The following is a 16,916-nucleotide window of genomic DNA, read 5'->3' on the forward strand; positions in this document are numbered from 1 at the left end:
ATTTGTGCAACTAGTGCGCAAAGTGACAGTTTGCTGCATCGAAAGAAACGTTTACTGAATGTTTACGGAATGGTTTCTTGAGTGCAGCAAACGAACTTTGCGTACGTATTTCACATTAAATTTTTCCTACAGTTACCATTGAATATGAAAAGTGGGTAATTATGGGTAAAATTGCCTGAATAATGTATGTGTGTTTGAATGGCGGGGGGCAGCTGTGTGGTGTGTGCTGTGGTGGCACTGTGCTGTCGGTGTCCTTGGTTATAATATCTACTTAATAATTAGCGCGTTGTGCTTCGTTGCACCTCTGCTCACTATAGCAGCCCACTCACTGTTACCAACTTAATTTTGATTTTGCTGCACTGGTGCTCCATATAACCTACTAACTATTTTGCGTTGTCATGCTGCAAATCTGGAGTACGCAAAGTACTCACTTTGCGCACTAGTGCGGAAAAGTGATTCTTTGCAGCCTGCAATCAGTGCACAAATGGTCACTTTTCAGGGTATCTGTAGGAAAACATTATTTTCAACACTCTCAGCTACCTTCTCTGATACACTTTCAGTGCTGTCAAGTGTTTGCAACGTATTGAGTAAATAACACTGTATTTGATTTTATTTTTTTCCTTACAAAGAATTGGTGATTAAAACACAATAGAATTAATCAAGTACCCTTTTATTTTATCACAAAACTTATATAGTTCCAACTCTTCATGAGCCATTTTCAAGTGTACATGATTTACTCTTGAAAATGTCTGTTAAAGAGTTAATAATAATATCGAGTGAACTGGCTGGCTCAGGTCTAGTGTCAGAGCTTTCAGGTCGCACCTGATCAATTTCAGGGCCTGTGACATGACCAAACGACTGTTTTAGACTATGTTGAAGAGTTGAATCTATAGTTGTGTTGTGATGAAATGAAAGGGTGCTCGATGTATTCTATTATATACAGTTGTACAAAAAAGAATGGCCCGATTTTAAATAGCTATATTTATTATGAAGAAGGGCTAAACACTAACAAATTGCATACTAAAATATCAAAATATTGGAGTCTACGAAAATGCATCATAAATGTTCAATATGTCCTCCACTGGCTGCACGGACGACATCTAGTCTGTAGCTTTATTCATACCAAACTGAGTGTAAGGTAAAGTAAAGGTAAATAAAGTGGATTTTTGACAACATTTCAAGTCTCTTCAATTATGAGCGTAAGGTGTCTTCTGTCACTGAAGCTACAGCCGCTGATATTCGGGTTTTCAGTTCATGAATGTCACGAGGTAAGGGATGAGCGTAAACATGTTGTTTAACATATTATCCCCACAGGAAAAAATCGCATGGTGTTATGTCAGGGGACCTAGGAAGCCAAGAGTGTAAAGCTTGCTCTCGCGTCCTGTACGCCCTATCCAACGTTGAGGCAACGGCAGATGTCGTCCGTGCAGACAATGGAGGACATATTGAAAATTTATTATGCATTTTCGTAACTCCAATATCTTTTGAGTATTTTAGTATGCAATTTCTTAGTGTTAAGCCCGGTTCAGACGCTCAAGTTTAGCTTCAGTCTTTTGCTCAAGCAAAAGTCGGAGCATGTAAGTCGTTGCGTCTGGACGGTAAAACGGATGGGTCTTCAAGATTAAGTCGTCAAACTTAAAATGTATCGGCCGGCAATCTTTTTCCATCAAACCGTCCGTCTTTTGCCAATCCACCAAAATTCAAATCGCGTTATTAATCGTCTACTAATGGCTCTGATGTGCTCTTTGTATCTTGTCTGAAAGTCACGTCCAGTCTGTCCGATATACAGTTTACTACAATCATTACATTTCAATTTGTAGATGCCTGGTTGCTCAAATCTCTGTTTGTTTGTTTGGTAATTTTGAAAATGTTTTCTCAGTGAATTTGTTGTTTTAAAGGCAATTCTGTATTTGAGTTTCTTAAAAGATGATGCTACTTTCTGTGATTTTTTGTTGTAGTATGAGTGTGATGAATTTCTGGCCATTTTCCATATTATTTTTGGTTGATGATTTTGTTCTTATTTTGTGGAGTAGGTTGTCGACTAGAGTGGATGAGTATCCATTTTGTTGGGCAATGAATTTGATCGTGTTGAGCTCTTGAAAATGACCAAACAAACAAACAGAGATTTGAGCAACCAGGCATCTACAAATTGAAATGTAATGATTGTAGTAAACTGTATATCGGACAGACTGGACGTAACTTTCAGACAAGATACAAAGAGCACATCAGAGCCATTAATAAACCACATAGCCACTCAAACTTTGCTGACCATATTATATCCTTAGACCATTTATAGATTAGACACGCTGGGAAGTCTAGCCTCTGAAGCCAACATCTACTGCCAAATCCGCCCATATTGACGTCACAACCAAGCTAACAACAATGCATTATTCAACAACAATGTAAGTTAAACACCACAAACACTTACACAACAAACTGTTGTGACGTCAACGTGGGCGAATTTGGTAGTAGAGATGTTGGCTTCAACGACTTTAGTATGAATATACAATTGGCCGTGTTTACTCTATAAATGGTCTAAGATTATATCAACAGACCACACATACACCGACATCGCCACCAATCTTGAAATACTCCATTTCTCACAAAAAAGCAGAAAACTCAATGTATTGGAACAATACGAAATTTACAACCACACAAAACAGTTTCCCAACAGTCTCCTAAATGATCAAATAAATTTCTCTTCCCACACACTCTTTGAGAAAATAATCCACAGTTCAAAATTACCGCCTCACTAAGTATCCATCAACCCAACCCCCACCACAACCTATTCCACCACCTTCATCCCTTACCACACATAGCCTTGTCATCTGAGTAAATTCCCACAGTCTGATGATGACCAACAACAGGTCGAAACGATCGTCACTACAAAATTAAGTGCATTTTCACTTCAAAAGTGTTTTTTAAAATTCAAGTTTAATTTTAACAGTGAAAAAGTATGTATATACAACAGATATAATTATTACTCATCTACCGGATATATGTCAACCGTATACAATTCAGACTCAATGAACCATATCACAAGTCATATTGAAGTGACACATAACCTCTAGCTACTTTGGACTGTTGTAAAAAATAGAATTGGAACCGTTTTGGACGTAAGTTAGCCTGTGGTATTTTCCTGTAAGTTGTATAATTCTGAATGATTGAATAAATAAATAAACATATCAAGAACTGAACTTGTGAGCACAAACATAGGAAAACGGACGACATAAGACGGATGCGTGTGGACGCAATTTTACATCAGTCTTTTGCTTGAACCAAACGATCCGTCTTTTGCTTGAGCAAAAGACTGATGGCAAACTTGAGCGTCTGGACCTGGCTTTAAGCCCTTCTTACTAATAAATATGGCTATTTAAAATCGGGTAATTCTTTTTTGTACACACTGTATATATATATATATATATATATATATATATATATTCTATTGTATTTCATTACATTCAGTAGCCCTAAAAATAAGAATGAGTGACGATTAATATGTGCAAAAACTGTATAGCATTATGTGTTGACAGTATGCTGCCTATCAGCGAGTAGCAACCCGAAAACACCTTCGATTGTGCTCTCCTCGTCTTGGGACCAGACGGCGAAGGTGTGGTGTGTTGGAGGGGGTGGTGGAGGGGAGGCCCTGCTCAACCTGACCGGCCACGAGGCAGCTGTGTGGTCGGTCATCCAACTGAGTGGCGGCCATATTGTCACCGCCTCAGCTGACAAGACTATCAGGACCTACACGGCCGAAGGACGGCATCAGGCTACTATTACAGGTCAGTGGTTTCTATATTTATTTATTGAATGCAGCAAACTAATCGTGTATTCAGATAATAAGGAACAGGCAATTTACCAACAGTTTTTCTTTTTTGTAATATTTTGGTGAAAGTGAGAAAGTTTCTCACAAATAATTGAAATTATTTTTCCAATTGTCAAAAGTAGTCGGAAGATCGTATTTTGGTCTCAAAGGAATTTTAAAGTTAGAAGATCGGCTGCATGGTAAGCATTGTGTACCAAATTGTATGCTGAAGGCTGACAATTTACAAGATATTTGACTGAATTATTTCAATCGCAAGCAGCTGATTGCCTCTCGAAAGGCTGTAATGAAACACCGCTTGGATTATTCGAGGCGAGGTTGTCATTTTCACTATTTATAATAATCATGTGGCTTGCAGTTGCTGAATTTTACTTTCCTTGCATAGATAAGGAAAGTATTGCTTTCCGAAAAAAATTAAGGTTCCCCAATTTCTAAATTTCTATACGTTTCAAGGTCCCCTGATTCCAAAAAAGTGGTTTTTGGGTATTGGTATGTATGTGTGTGTGTGTGTGTGTGTGTGTGTGTGTGTGTGTGTGTGTGTGTGTGTGTGTGTGTGTGTGTGTGTATGAGTGTATGTGTGCGTCTGTGTACATAATATCTCATCTCACAATTAACCGAATGACTTGAAATTTGGAAATTTGACTTGAACTTGAGGTCCTTACACTATAAGGATCCGAAACGAACATTTTCGATCAAATGCAATTAAATATGGCGGCTAAAATGGCAAAAATGTTGTCAAAAACAGGGGTTTTCGCGATTTTCTCGAAAACGGCTCCAACGATTTTGATCAAATTCATACCTCGAAAAGTCATTGATAAGCTCTATCAAATGCCACAAGTCTCATATCTGTAAAAATTTCAGGAGCACTGCACCATCTATGCAAATTTTGATTTTAGATTTCCAATTATCAGGCTTTAGATACAATTTAAACGAAAAATTTCAAGTCGAAAAGATTGAGCATGAAAGTCTCTACAATCAATGTTCAGTAACATTTTCATCTAAAATTGAAAATGAGCTCGAAATTCGAGAAAATAAGAATATTCAATTGCAAACTGTTGGCAACTGTTGATTCTATTAAATCACTCACTATAAAGAGATAGCAGACTTCGTGTGTCTGCAGCGCTATTGTCCTGTCACCAGCTGACTCAGATCTTCGAAAAGTAGACTTGAGATGCGCGGGAACAGTAGCGTCAGTTGATCAATTTTCATAACGGCAAGGAAAGTTGTGTAGGTGCACCACACCAGATTTTCCTTTTTTGTAATATTTTGGTGAAAGTGAGAAAGTTTCTCACAAATAATTGAAATTTTTTTCCAATTGTCAAAAGTAGTCGGAAGATCGTATTTTGGTCTCAAAGGAATTTTAAAGTTAGAAGATCGGCTGCATGGTGTACCAAATTGTATGCTGAAGGCTGACAATTTACAAGATATTTGACTGAATTATTTCAATCGCAAGCAGCTGATTGCCTCTCGAAAGGCTGTAATGAAACACCGCTTGGATTGTTCGAGGCGAGGTTGTCATTTTCACTATTATTTATAATCATGTGACTTGCAGTTGCTGAATTTTTCAATCGTTCTGTATTTCTTTCCTTGCCCTATTACCATAGGTAAGGAAAGTATTGCTTTCCGAAAAAAAATAAGGTACCCCAATTTCTAAATTTATATACGTTTCAAGGTCCCCTGAGTCCAAAAATGTGGTTTTTACTTTCCTTGCCCTACTACCATAGGTAAGGAAAGTATTGCTTTCCAAAAAAATTAAGGTACCCCAATTTCAAGTTTTCTATACGTTTCAAGGTCCCCTGAGTCCAAAAACATGATTTTTGGGTGTTGGTCTGTGTGTGTGTGTGTGTGTGTGTGTGTGTGTGTGTGTGTGTGTATGTGTGTATGTGTGTATGTCTGTGAACACGATAACTCCATTCCTAATTAACCGATTGACTTGAAATTTTAAACTTAAGGTCCTTATACCATGAGGACCCGACAATAAGAAATTCAATAAAATTCAATTCAAGATGGCGGAAAAAATGGCGGATAATTACTAAAAAACCATGTTTTTCACGATTTTCTCAAAAACGGCTCTAACGATTTTCTTTAAATTTATACCATGGATAGCTATTTATGAGCCCTATCAACTGACGTGAGTCTCGTTTCTGGGAAAATTGCAGGAGCTCCGTAATATTTTTGAGAAAAATGGCGGATAATCCCTAAAAAACCATGTTTTTCACGGTTTTCTCGAAAACGGCTCTAACGATTTTCTTCAAATTTATATCATGAATAGCTATTTATAAGCCCTATCAACTGACATGAGTCTCATTTCTGGGAAAATTGCAGGAGTTCCGTAATATTTTTGAGAAAAATGGCGGATAATCACTAAAAAACCATGTTTTTCATGGTTTTCTCGAAAACGGCTCTAACGATTTTCTTCAAATTTATACCATGGGTAGCTATTTATAAGCCCTATCAACTGCCATGAGTCTCATCTCTGAGAAACTAATGGAGGGTCCACCCCATCCTTGAGAAATGGACTTAGTAACCTCCTTCTCGTGCATGAGGTAGGTAGGTAGCGCAGTTCATAAAAATAACACATAGTCGAGATATTTCATCTGTAGAACAGCTGTTTTGACGACTTTAAAAAAATTACGACTAAAAAAATAATCGAATTTCACAATTTACACTAAGGAAAAAGTACTCTGAAAACAATAATTATATATACACATATACAGAAGTTTGATCGTAGTTTCAAATATGAGCAAGGAAAGTTGTGTGAGTGTACCACACCAGATTTTTGAGTATTGGTCTGTATGTGTGTGTGTGTATGAGTGTATGTGCGTCTGTGTACACGATATCTCATCTCCCAATTAACGGAAAGACTTGAAATTTGGAATGTAAGGTCCTTACACTATAAGGATCCGACACGAACAATTTCGATCAAATGCGATTCTAGATGGCGGCGAAAATGTTGTCAAAAACAGGGTTTATCGCAATTTTCTCGAAAACGGCTCCAACGATTTCGATTGAAATTATACCTGAAATAGTCATCAATAAGCTCTATCAACTGCCACAAATCCCATATCTGTAAAAATTTCAGGAGTTCCGCCCCATCTATGCAAAGTTTGATTTTAGATTCTCAATAATCAGGCTTTAGATACAATTTAAACAAAAATTTCGAGTGGAAACGATTCAGCATGAGAATCTCTACAATTAAAGTTCAGTAACATTTCACCTAAAATTAAAAATAAGCTCGAAATTCGAGAAAAAATGATTATCCAATTGCAAACTGTTGGCAACTGTTGATTCTATTAAATGATTCACTATGAAGAGATAGCAGACCTCGTGTGTCTCCAGCGTTTTTGCCCTGTCACCAGCTGGCTCGAATCTTTGAATAGTAGACTTGAGATGCGCGGGAACACTAGCGTCAGGTGATCAATTTTCATAACGGCAAGGAAAGTTGTGTGAGTGCGCCACACCAGATTTTTTTCAATCGTTCTGTATTTTGTTTTGTTGATCCCAGCTAATTCATAGCATGAGGTGGCACACCATTCAGCCGCTATCCTTGACTTTGAAATTCCTGAGAGGCCAAAATACGCTCTTCCGAGTACGTTTGACAATTGGAAAAATAATTTCAATTATTTGTGAGAAACTTTGTCGCTACCACCACCTACTTATCTTTTGAAACAGAAATTTTCTAGCATGTCGAAAATTTCATGTTTTCTGCTCGAAATGTCCCGACATTGACGAACATAATAATATTAATTAAAAAATAACTATAAGTCGGATAAAAATGATCCATGCACCAATAGAAAGGAGACATTCTCCCCGTTGATTTTATATAAAATTATTACGACGCCCCATGATTCTGAGAGAAGTAATATTCAAAAGAAAAACAAATATTCGCGATGTTTCCAATTTTATAATAAAAGTTTAATTTCCTTTTAATCCTTCAACTCTGCAGCTTTTTTAGTACTACTAGGATATCGGGAATGATATTCTACATCCAATTCTGACGTTGAATTGGAAATTTGAGAAAGTTGAAATTTTACACGATTTGGCTACACTGTAATTTCTTCGGATGGAGGGCCAAGTGTCTCAACTTATTTTACACAAACTAAAGAATAATAATATTATTAAAACTTGTAGGCTACTCACGTGTGGAGCACTTTCAGAATTTTACATCCATTTTCAACACTGTTGACTCTATTAAAAAATTCTTCGAAAATTCTACATTTTGAATGAAGATAGCAGTGTTGAAGACGGATGTAAAAATCCGAAAGAGCTCCACACGTGAGTACTAGTTTTTATAACTATTATCATAGAGCATAAGTAGTATGCTATTATAATAGCATAAGTAGATATCCCATGGTATAGGGCGTTTATGTCGCAACTTTTACTGTTATCTCAAGCCAATAGTTCATGTAATTCTTTCCCGTGAAGCTGTGTGACGCTGGTAGTCTTTCATAGTGTGCCGTTCAAACACTCTCACCCCAACAAAACAGTAAAAATCGACAATAATCAACAGTAATCGGCTGGAGATAACAGTAAAAGTTGCGACATAAAAACCATATACCATGGGATATCTACTTACGCTATTGTTTCTCTGTGCTATTATTCATAGAACATTAGACTGTAGTGTTGTTCAAAAAAGAATAATCAACTGTAGTGAGGTCCACGTTCTAATGGCAGTGGATAAAGATAGAAGAAAAGTGTTGCTGATTCTCAGCCTTGCCACTACCTTCTAACCACGACGTGGTCAAGTGGTAGAGTGGACATTACTGTCCAAACTTCGCCACGTCAAAAAAATAAAGAAGTCATTCTATTCTATTCTATAGATGATAGCTGATATAGCAGGTAGCTGTTATATTAACTGCTCATTCTTGTTTGAAAAAAATCAGTTTTATTCTATTCGTCAGGAAAAATTTTTTTTTGATGATTTGATAATAAATTTTCATAACTGAAATAGCATACAGGGTCTGTATAATAAGTAACCGGACTGACCTCAGGAAATTTTTTATTGGCAAAATATGTACAATTTTTCATTAGATTTCTTCAAAGTAGTCCCTATTGGAGTCGATAACACGCTGATACCGGATTTTCGAATCCCTGAACGCTCCCTGGAAGTCGGCAACCTCTATGCTGTCTAGAGCTCTCGTCGTAGCACGTTGAACGGTTTCCAGAGTCCCGAACCGCGTCCCCTTAAGTTGTCTCTTGATCTTTGGGAACAAAAAGAAGTTTGGTGGTGCCATATCCGGGCTGTAAGGAGGATGTGGCAACGTTACCCTTGATTACTTGGCCAACTGCTCGGTGACGAGCAGGAAGGTGTGCGACGGAGCATTGTCGTGATGGAGGACCTACCAATCGGCAATCCTCGGACGGACTTGATGAACCCGGGAGTTTAGTCGACGGAGCACCTCTCTGTACTACTGGCCGTTCACAAAGTACTACAGTACTACAGAGAGGTGCTCCGTCGACTAACCGCCCGGGTTCATCAAGTCCGTCCGGGGATTGCCGATTCGTGGATTCTCCATCACGACAATGCTCCGTCGCACACCTGCCTGCTCGTCACCGAGCAGTTGGCCAAATAATCGAGGATAACGTTGCCACATCCTCCTTACAGCCCGAATATGGCACCACCGGACTTCTTTTTGTTCCCGAAGATCAAGAGACAACTTAAAGGGGAGGCGGTTCGGGACTCTGGAAAACTTTCAACGTGCTACGACGAGAACTCTAGACAGTATAGAGGTTGCCGACTTCCAGGGAGCGTTCAGGGATTTTAAAATCCGGTATCAGCGTGTTATCGACTCCAATAGGGACTACTTTGAAGATATCTAATGAAAAATTGTACATATTTTGCCAATAAAAAATTTCCTGAGGTCAGTCAGGTTACTTATCATACAGACCCTGTATTTTGGAAAAAGATAAAGCAGATAGTTTGTGGAATGATAGAAAAGCATAGCAACACCAATGTTTATCAAATACTGCCATTATAACGTGGACCTCACTATACCTTCATGCTTCTAGAGAGTAAATTTATGGATTTTTGGCTTCAAAGTAGGCCTATTTGAAATAAACTTCATTAAATTAGTGGCGACAGTCTTCTTATTATAAAATGATCAACTAGGTATTTTAAATGTTATTTCCTGTTGAATCGGAACCTATCCAATAATTATTTCGTGTAATTGCAGGTCATACGGACTGTGTGAGAGATCTGGCTGTTCTTCAAAGTCCGACTGAATTTCTGTCATGTGCCAACGATGCAACCATCAGAAAATGGAATGTGCTGACTGGTGAATGTCTTGACATTTGGTATGGACATCCGCATTACATTTACAGGTAATTATATTAATGTGACTGCTTTTATGACAGTAGTGTATCAACAAACCTACCGCTTATATGCAATTATAACATAAGATTTTTGCTTGTATTTAAATAAATATTTGTCTCCCCACTGATGAATAGAATTAATGAAATGAACTCTATTTAGACCCAATTCTTGATTGACAACTTGCTTTGGTTTTGTTTGCAGTATGAGTGCCCTGGCGAGCGGCCTAGTGGTATCGGGAGGGGAGGACAGATCAGTGTTTGTGTGGAACAGTTGTGGGGGTGGCAGTAAGGAGACCATAACTCTGCCGGCTCAGAGTGTGTGGGCAGTCGCACTTCTGCCTAATGGGGATGTCGTCACTGGATCAAGGTACAATATTCACTCGAATTCCCTTCAAATTATTTTGTTTAATCCAAGATTATAATACAGGGTTGTGAAGAGGAAACGCATGTTTTTCGAACAGCCAGTACTCCTCGGCAACGGGAAAGGGTATTGCCCTGAAACGAATGTTGGCAGACGACCCATACTATGCCATTTCAGTTGCTATGAGCGTTGGAACGTACAACATCGTGTGCTCGCTGTTGAGCAGTTTTTTTTTTTAGAAACAATGAATGTGTAGTCACAGTGCAACGCTTTTTCGTCAATATTTTAAAGTTGAGGGTCGAGGTGCAATGCCCGATCGAAATACTGTACTCCGATGGGTTGCAGCGTTATGAGTACTAGTTCTGTGATGAAAGAGAAACCACCTGGTCTTACCCGTTCAGTTCGTACTTCTGAAAATGTAGACCGAGTCAGTGTCGTCGAGTCGATCGTCTAGGACTAGTAACAACTGCCGTTCTGACTCGGTCTACACTTTCCGGGGAACGGGGAATACCAGGTGCTTTCTTTTTCATCTCAGAACTAGTACTCCTAAACGCTGCAGCCCATCGGAGTACAGTATTTCGATCGGGCATTGCACTTTGACGCCCAACTCTAAAATATTGACGGAAAAGCGTAGCACTGTGACTACAGATTCATTGTTTCTAAAAAAAAACTGCTCAACAGCGAGCACACGATGTTGTACGTTCCAACGCTCATAGCAACTGAAATGGCATAGTATGGGTCGTCTGCCAATATTCGTTCCAGGGCAATACCCTCTCCCGTTGACGAGTACTGGCTATTCGAAAAACATGCGTTTCCTCTGCACAACCCTTTATAATCCAAGACTATAATTTCTATTAGTTACGATTAGTTAGTATAAGGCTATTTAGTTCGATACATTGTCTAAGTGAGTGTGTGAAAAGTAGAAGAAATCATTTGGATGAAATAATCTACAAATAAAAAGCTTTGTGAGTAATCTATGTAATTCACTATAAATTGCAAGAGTTGATCTTTGATTTGATATATTATACGATTTAATTGTACGAAACACAGTTCAGTTATTATCCCTCAAAAATCGTCAGGTTATGCCGGGCTCTGTATAAGCCAATTGTTTTCTTTATAATATTTTGATGACTAGCTTATACATCTTATAAAATGTTGTGGCAAATAATGGAACTAGAATGTCAATTTGTTGTATTTTAGCGACGGTGTTGTGAGGGTATTCAGCTGTGATGAGAGCAGACAGGCGGATGCAGTGGCTCTGGCTCAATACGAGGAGGAGATAGCTGCGTTGACCAGAGCTGCCAGTCAGGAGGTTGGCGGGGTCAAGGTGTCTGAGTGAGTGCTCTTCATTTAATCCAATCCAAGGCGATTAATATGAATAAGAATGCTTCTTTTAGTTTACATAAGTTATTAGCGACCAGTATCTTCTCCTACTGATCTATCTATACATATTGTGATTCACTTCGAACTCAGCATGGGTCGCCGTCTAGGTGTCACCCCGACTACCTGACACCTGGTCATTTTTGCCATAGGCGACTACCTGTACCCTCGTAAAAATATACCATTGCCGTCAAGTTGTCCCCCCGACTACTTTTCACCTACTGGACCGATGGTGCCAACTAGTCATGACCGTAAACGACAACTTGACACTTTGCACCCTCGCGTCAGAGTGTCCCCCCGACTAGTTGTCACCTCCTTAGAAAGGAGACAAGTAGACGGGGATGGCTCACGTCAACATGACACCTTGCACGCTGGCACCCTGACTACTTGTCACCTATAGAGCACCAGTTGGCACAAATTACACCCCCGCGGCGTGGGGAGGGGGATCAAGCAATTTTTATTACTGGTTATGATGTAGAATCGAATTCTAAGAACTTTCGGTTCAGTAACATTTTCCCGTTAAACACACGGTTCGGGAGATATTCGCTGTCTTTGCTATTTTTAGGACACATTTTTTCGAGTTTGTTGAAAACAGAAAAAAATGAATAATAAGCCCTTTTGAAGACTGAACCAGATGTAGAACACAATTCTAAACACATTTTGTTCAGTTATATTTTCCCGTCAGACGTTTACGAGTAAATTGAGCCTAATGCTAGGACAGTCAAATTTTCATCCATCAATGATATGGTAGATGAAGCTATCAGTCTGGTTATCAACTGAGGTATTACGTGAAGTCTGGTAATTAATATGAGGATAAATAATTATTTATATACACTTGCGCTCAGATGGCAATCAGTCCATAAGAAGGCCAATGAGAATCTTCAAGTTGTGTCTGTGTCTTCTACACTCACAGACACTGTTCAAACAAATTATATGAGTATGATTATTGAGAAGAGTAGCGTGTTGCCATATCTATCGCTGCAAATATTGAAGGAAAGAAATTATTTCTCGAATTCTTGGGCATATTATAGTAAATAAGTGGCAATGAGACTAAATATAAGATCGAAATTGAGACAAGAAATTTCGTTTTTAAATATTGAAGATAATTTATTGAAGACACATTCACTTTGATAATCTTAATGCTTTTTCATATAAAACTTGACAGTTTGGCTTCATTTTCCAACTTTCAAATGAAGAGCCAGCCGGAATGGTGATTTCATGTGGTGTGGAATCGAGGTGATAGGTTGTCGTGACCGTAGACGACTACCTATACCCTCGTAAAAATATACCATTGCCGTCAAGTTGTCACCCCGACTACTTGTCACCTACTGGACCGAAGGTGTCAACTAGTCATGACCGTAAACGACAACTTGACACCTCGCACCCTCGCGTCAGAGTGTCCCCCCGACTATTTGTCACCTCCTTAGAAAGGAGACAAGTAGACGGGGATAGCTCACGTCAACGTGTCCCCTAAAAACCGGTTTTAAAAGGGGACAGGTTGACGGGGTGGCACCTAGTCGTGTTCCCCTCAGCATATTAAACTGAGGCATTGATTTCAAGTTTCTTGTCAAACTGTTGTGAGGTCCACGTTATAATGACAGTAAAGGAAGATAGGAGAACAGCCGGAGTCAGCTATCTTTATAGAAGGCAGTGGCAAGGGAGAGAATCGTTAACGCTGTTCCTCTATCACTGCAACGTGGACCTCACTGTTATAACTGTTGTGAGGTCCACGTTATAATGACAGTGAAAGAAGGAGAATAGCCGGAGTCAGCTATCTTTATAGAAGGCAGTGGCAAGGCAGAGAATCGTTAACGCTGTTCCTCTATCACTGCAACGTGGACCTCACTGTTATAACTGTTGTGAGGTCCACGTTATAATGACAGTGAAAGAAGGAGAATAGCCGGAGTCAGCTATCTTTATAGAAGGCAGTGGCAAGGCAGAGAATCGTTAACGCTGTTCCTCTATCACTGCAACGTGGACCTCACTATTATAATAAATTGTATCCTGCTTATATTTATGGAATTTGATAAATTGCTGCACGTTTGTTTGTTATGACACTACTAAGCTGTGAATTTCCAATGAATTTCTTATATGCTGAGCAGAAAGAATACAATTGGTCCTTGGGGAAGTTTTCACACACTGGCAAACTCCAAATTTTTGAACTCTCTCTTAAGTGCATATTTTAATGGATAATTGTGTAATATTTTTGTAATTTCCTCTTCTAATAACCTGTTGAATACTAATATTATTAGTTTGTATTTTCAGTTCATCATCAAAATCTAACGTTCAGAGCAAAGACCTTGAAGAGATATAGACCCACAATACCTATGCCTTCCCAATGATAGCTCTTACTTGAAATTAAAGGCCGCCATTGGGGTATTTTAGCACGAGATATTATTGAGCGAGCGAAGTGAGGTCTAAGATTCAAGTCGACGGTTTGGCATTTCTCTTAATGCTTAAATGTTTATATGTTGCGCATTTACGGCGAAACGCGGTAATAGATTTTCATATCAACTTCATATTATAAATTATATTTTCGAACACTTCATAAGCTAGATTCAAGTTTATATATTACATCCCTGATTAAGCTGATTTACGACTCACATTGGCGCACAAGGAATCTTCCTTTTGCCGGTGTTTTTGCCTCACCTACTGTACTTATGCATGTGATCATAAATTGAATCTTCATTTTAAAACTATTGTTTGTAATGTAAAGGATATCATTTCGTTATTATATCCAATTAAATAAATGTATGTATCTTGATTTAAGTGCAGTAGCATATACTTATATTTATTTTTTGTAAAGCTTTTTTGTATTTTGTTTTTGGCAAATAAAATTCATTCATTCATTCATTTTTCATTCATGAAATTTGACAGGTATGTTCCTTTTTTAATTGCGCGTCAACGTATATACAAGGTTTTTGGAAATTTTGCATTTCAAGGATAATATAAAAGGAAAAAGGAGCCTCCTTCATACGCCAATATTGCAGTAAAAATCAGATTATAGAATTATTCATCATAAATCAGCTGACAAGTGATTACACAGATGTGTGGAGAAGCCAGTCTATTGCTGTATTTCCATAAGGTCTACAGTTTCAATCAGGTACTTGTGGATGAGAATACTGCGTGAGGTCTACTGTTCACAGAACTACTAGTATAGCTAGGGAGGAATAGAGCTCTTTTTCCATGAATTATGTTTACTAGTATCTATAATACTAGGCATTGGTATGTAATAATCTTATAGGTTGCCCCCTCAAAGGCCTATTTCAATTCCAAGTACGACACTAGCGCTGCATGTGAGTCTATGCATCTTTGGTTCAGAGTACCGACCCCGTAGAGAACGAGTCACGGCAACAATCAGCTGATTACGACAGAGTATCGATCAGCTGATTACGTGCCGGCAATATTCAACTTTCTGGATTTATAGGAATTTAATTTGATGATTTCCTATCTTGAAATTGATTAAATTGAATTAAATGAATGATGAAATAATTTTAATGTTGGAATGACAAAATTAAACTCTGGATAATATTGAAGTAAACTGTTACAAGTGATAAACAAACTATACCAGTTGAAAACATCACAGGTGGCAATCATATGATTCGCCACAGATTCAACTCTTATCGTAAAATGAAATTAGTTATAAGTTAAAAAACTCGCTTTCCATGTTATTAAATTGAGCAGGCCACACCGAGCTCGCTCCCGCAAAGGGAGTACCTCGGCGGTAGTTTCACTTGGCCGTGCCAGGCGAACTTTTGAAACGTCTGCTGGTGGTACTACCGCCGAGGTAGCGAGATCGATCTGGCCTGCACAAATGAATAACATGGAAAGTTCGCCTTCGGTAGCGCATGCTACTAGAGAATCACACTCATCAAAACAAAACCAAACTACCGCTAGCGGACGTTTTTTGGTGTGGCCTGAACTACCACCGCGGGAGCGAGCTCTCTACCTCTAGCAGACGTTGGTGTGGCCAGTGCTTAAGAACGTTACGTACATTCAAAGAACCGATTGAATGGAAACGTTATCTGTGTAAGGTCAATGTGGCTTTGTGTATTTCTCATGCAATAGGCCTCAGCAGTTGGTATGAATGTGTTGTTTGTGTGTGTTGGCAGATTGCCAGGCAAGGAAGCCCTGCTGGCAGCTGGCAGTTCGGACGGGCAGACCAAGCTGGTGCAGGAGTCGGGTGTGGCGGTGGTCTACAGCTGGTCGGCAGAGAAGCAACAGTGGCAGAAGGTCGGAACTGCCATGGGATCTGTCACCGACTCGAACAGTGCATCGGAGACTGGCCGCACCACTTACAATGGCAAGGTAATGCCAAGGTCATTCAAATCAAGTCATGAAAAATAAATAAATAAAAAGGTAGAGATGGAGGCATAGAAAAAAGATAGCGTAGAGTTTAGGGACAGCAAGTAGCAAGATACAACTAAGCAGCGACCATATTGTAAGAAACTGTTGATAAATCAACATTTAGGTGGGCCGTCCACTAGAACCGTTTTCGTCCGATCTAGATTCAGCCGAAAACTACCGAACGATCCCCCAACAAAGAAACTAATAGATGCTCGTCCATTGCAACAGGTTCGTACGGCCGTCTCCGGCCGATCAATTTATCGATCCGAATTGAATGGGATTTTCCGGCTCTATCCGGCCGAACTAACTAGTCGAGCTGAGACAACAAAGTGTTCCTAACCTAAAATTGTTTCACAGTCTTGTTTGTTTTTGTTTTTTGAAGTTTTTCTGTTTTATAAAGTTGTAACTATGGACAATGAAAAGTTGATAAGTTTGGTTCAAGAGAATGTTCCATTGTGGGATATGCGAGACAAAATATATCATCGTCGTGATATTCAGAGGAATCTGTGGACAAAGATTGCTGAACAAATAGGATCTGAAGGTAAGATTATTGTAAAGAATAACTAATTTATTGGATATTATCTGTTTATTAAATTTTCAAAATCTCAATATAATCATTGTGAAAAATTTAGATGGCTATGGCAGTAGTTAATCCAATAATTGGTAACCAGCCAACTACTGAACTAGACTGAC

General features: G+C 38.8%; 1 protein-coding gene across 1 annotated transcript in view; it reads left to right on the forward strand.

Moving 5' to 3' along the window:
- The window catches only part of LOC111053172 (phospholipase A-2-activating protein), a 35,703-nt gene that overhangs the window by 4,281 nt on the left and 14,506 nt on the right, over positions 1–16,916 (forward strand). Inside the window, exons 3-7 of the mRNA XM_039438564.1 lie at positions 3,534–3,782; positions 9,997–10,144; positions 10,338–10,502; positions 11,697–11,831; positions 15,989–16,184. Of these exons, the coding sequence (XP_039294498.1) occupies positions 3,534–3,782; positions 9,997–10,144; positions 10,338–10,502; positions 11,697–11,831; positions 15,989–16,184 (893 nt within the window). The remainder of the gene's footprint in view (positions 1–3,533; positions 3,783–9,996; positions 10,145–10,337; positions 10,503–11,696; positions 11,832–15,988; positions 16,185–16,916) is intronic.

The sequence above is a fragment of the Nilaparvata lugens genome, chromosome 12 (assembly GCF_014356525.2).
Source record: "Nilaparvata lugens isolate BPH chromosome 12, ASM1435652v1, whole genome shotgun sequence".
In the NCBI taxonomy this organism is placed as follows: Eukaryota; Metazoa; Arthropoda; class Insecta; order Hemiptera; family Delphacidae; genus Nilaparvata; species Nilaparvata lugens.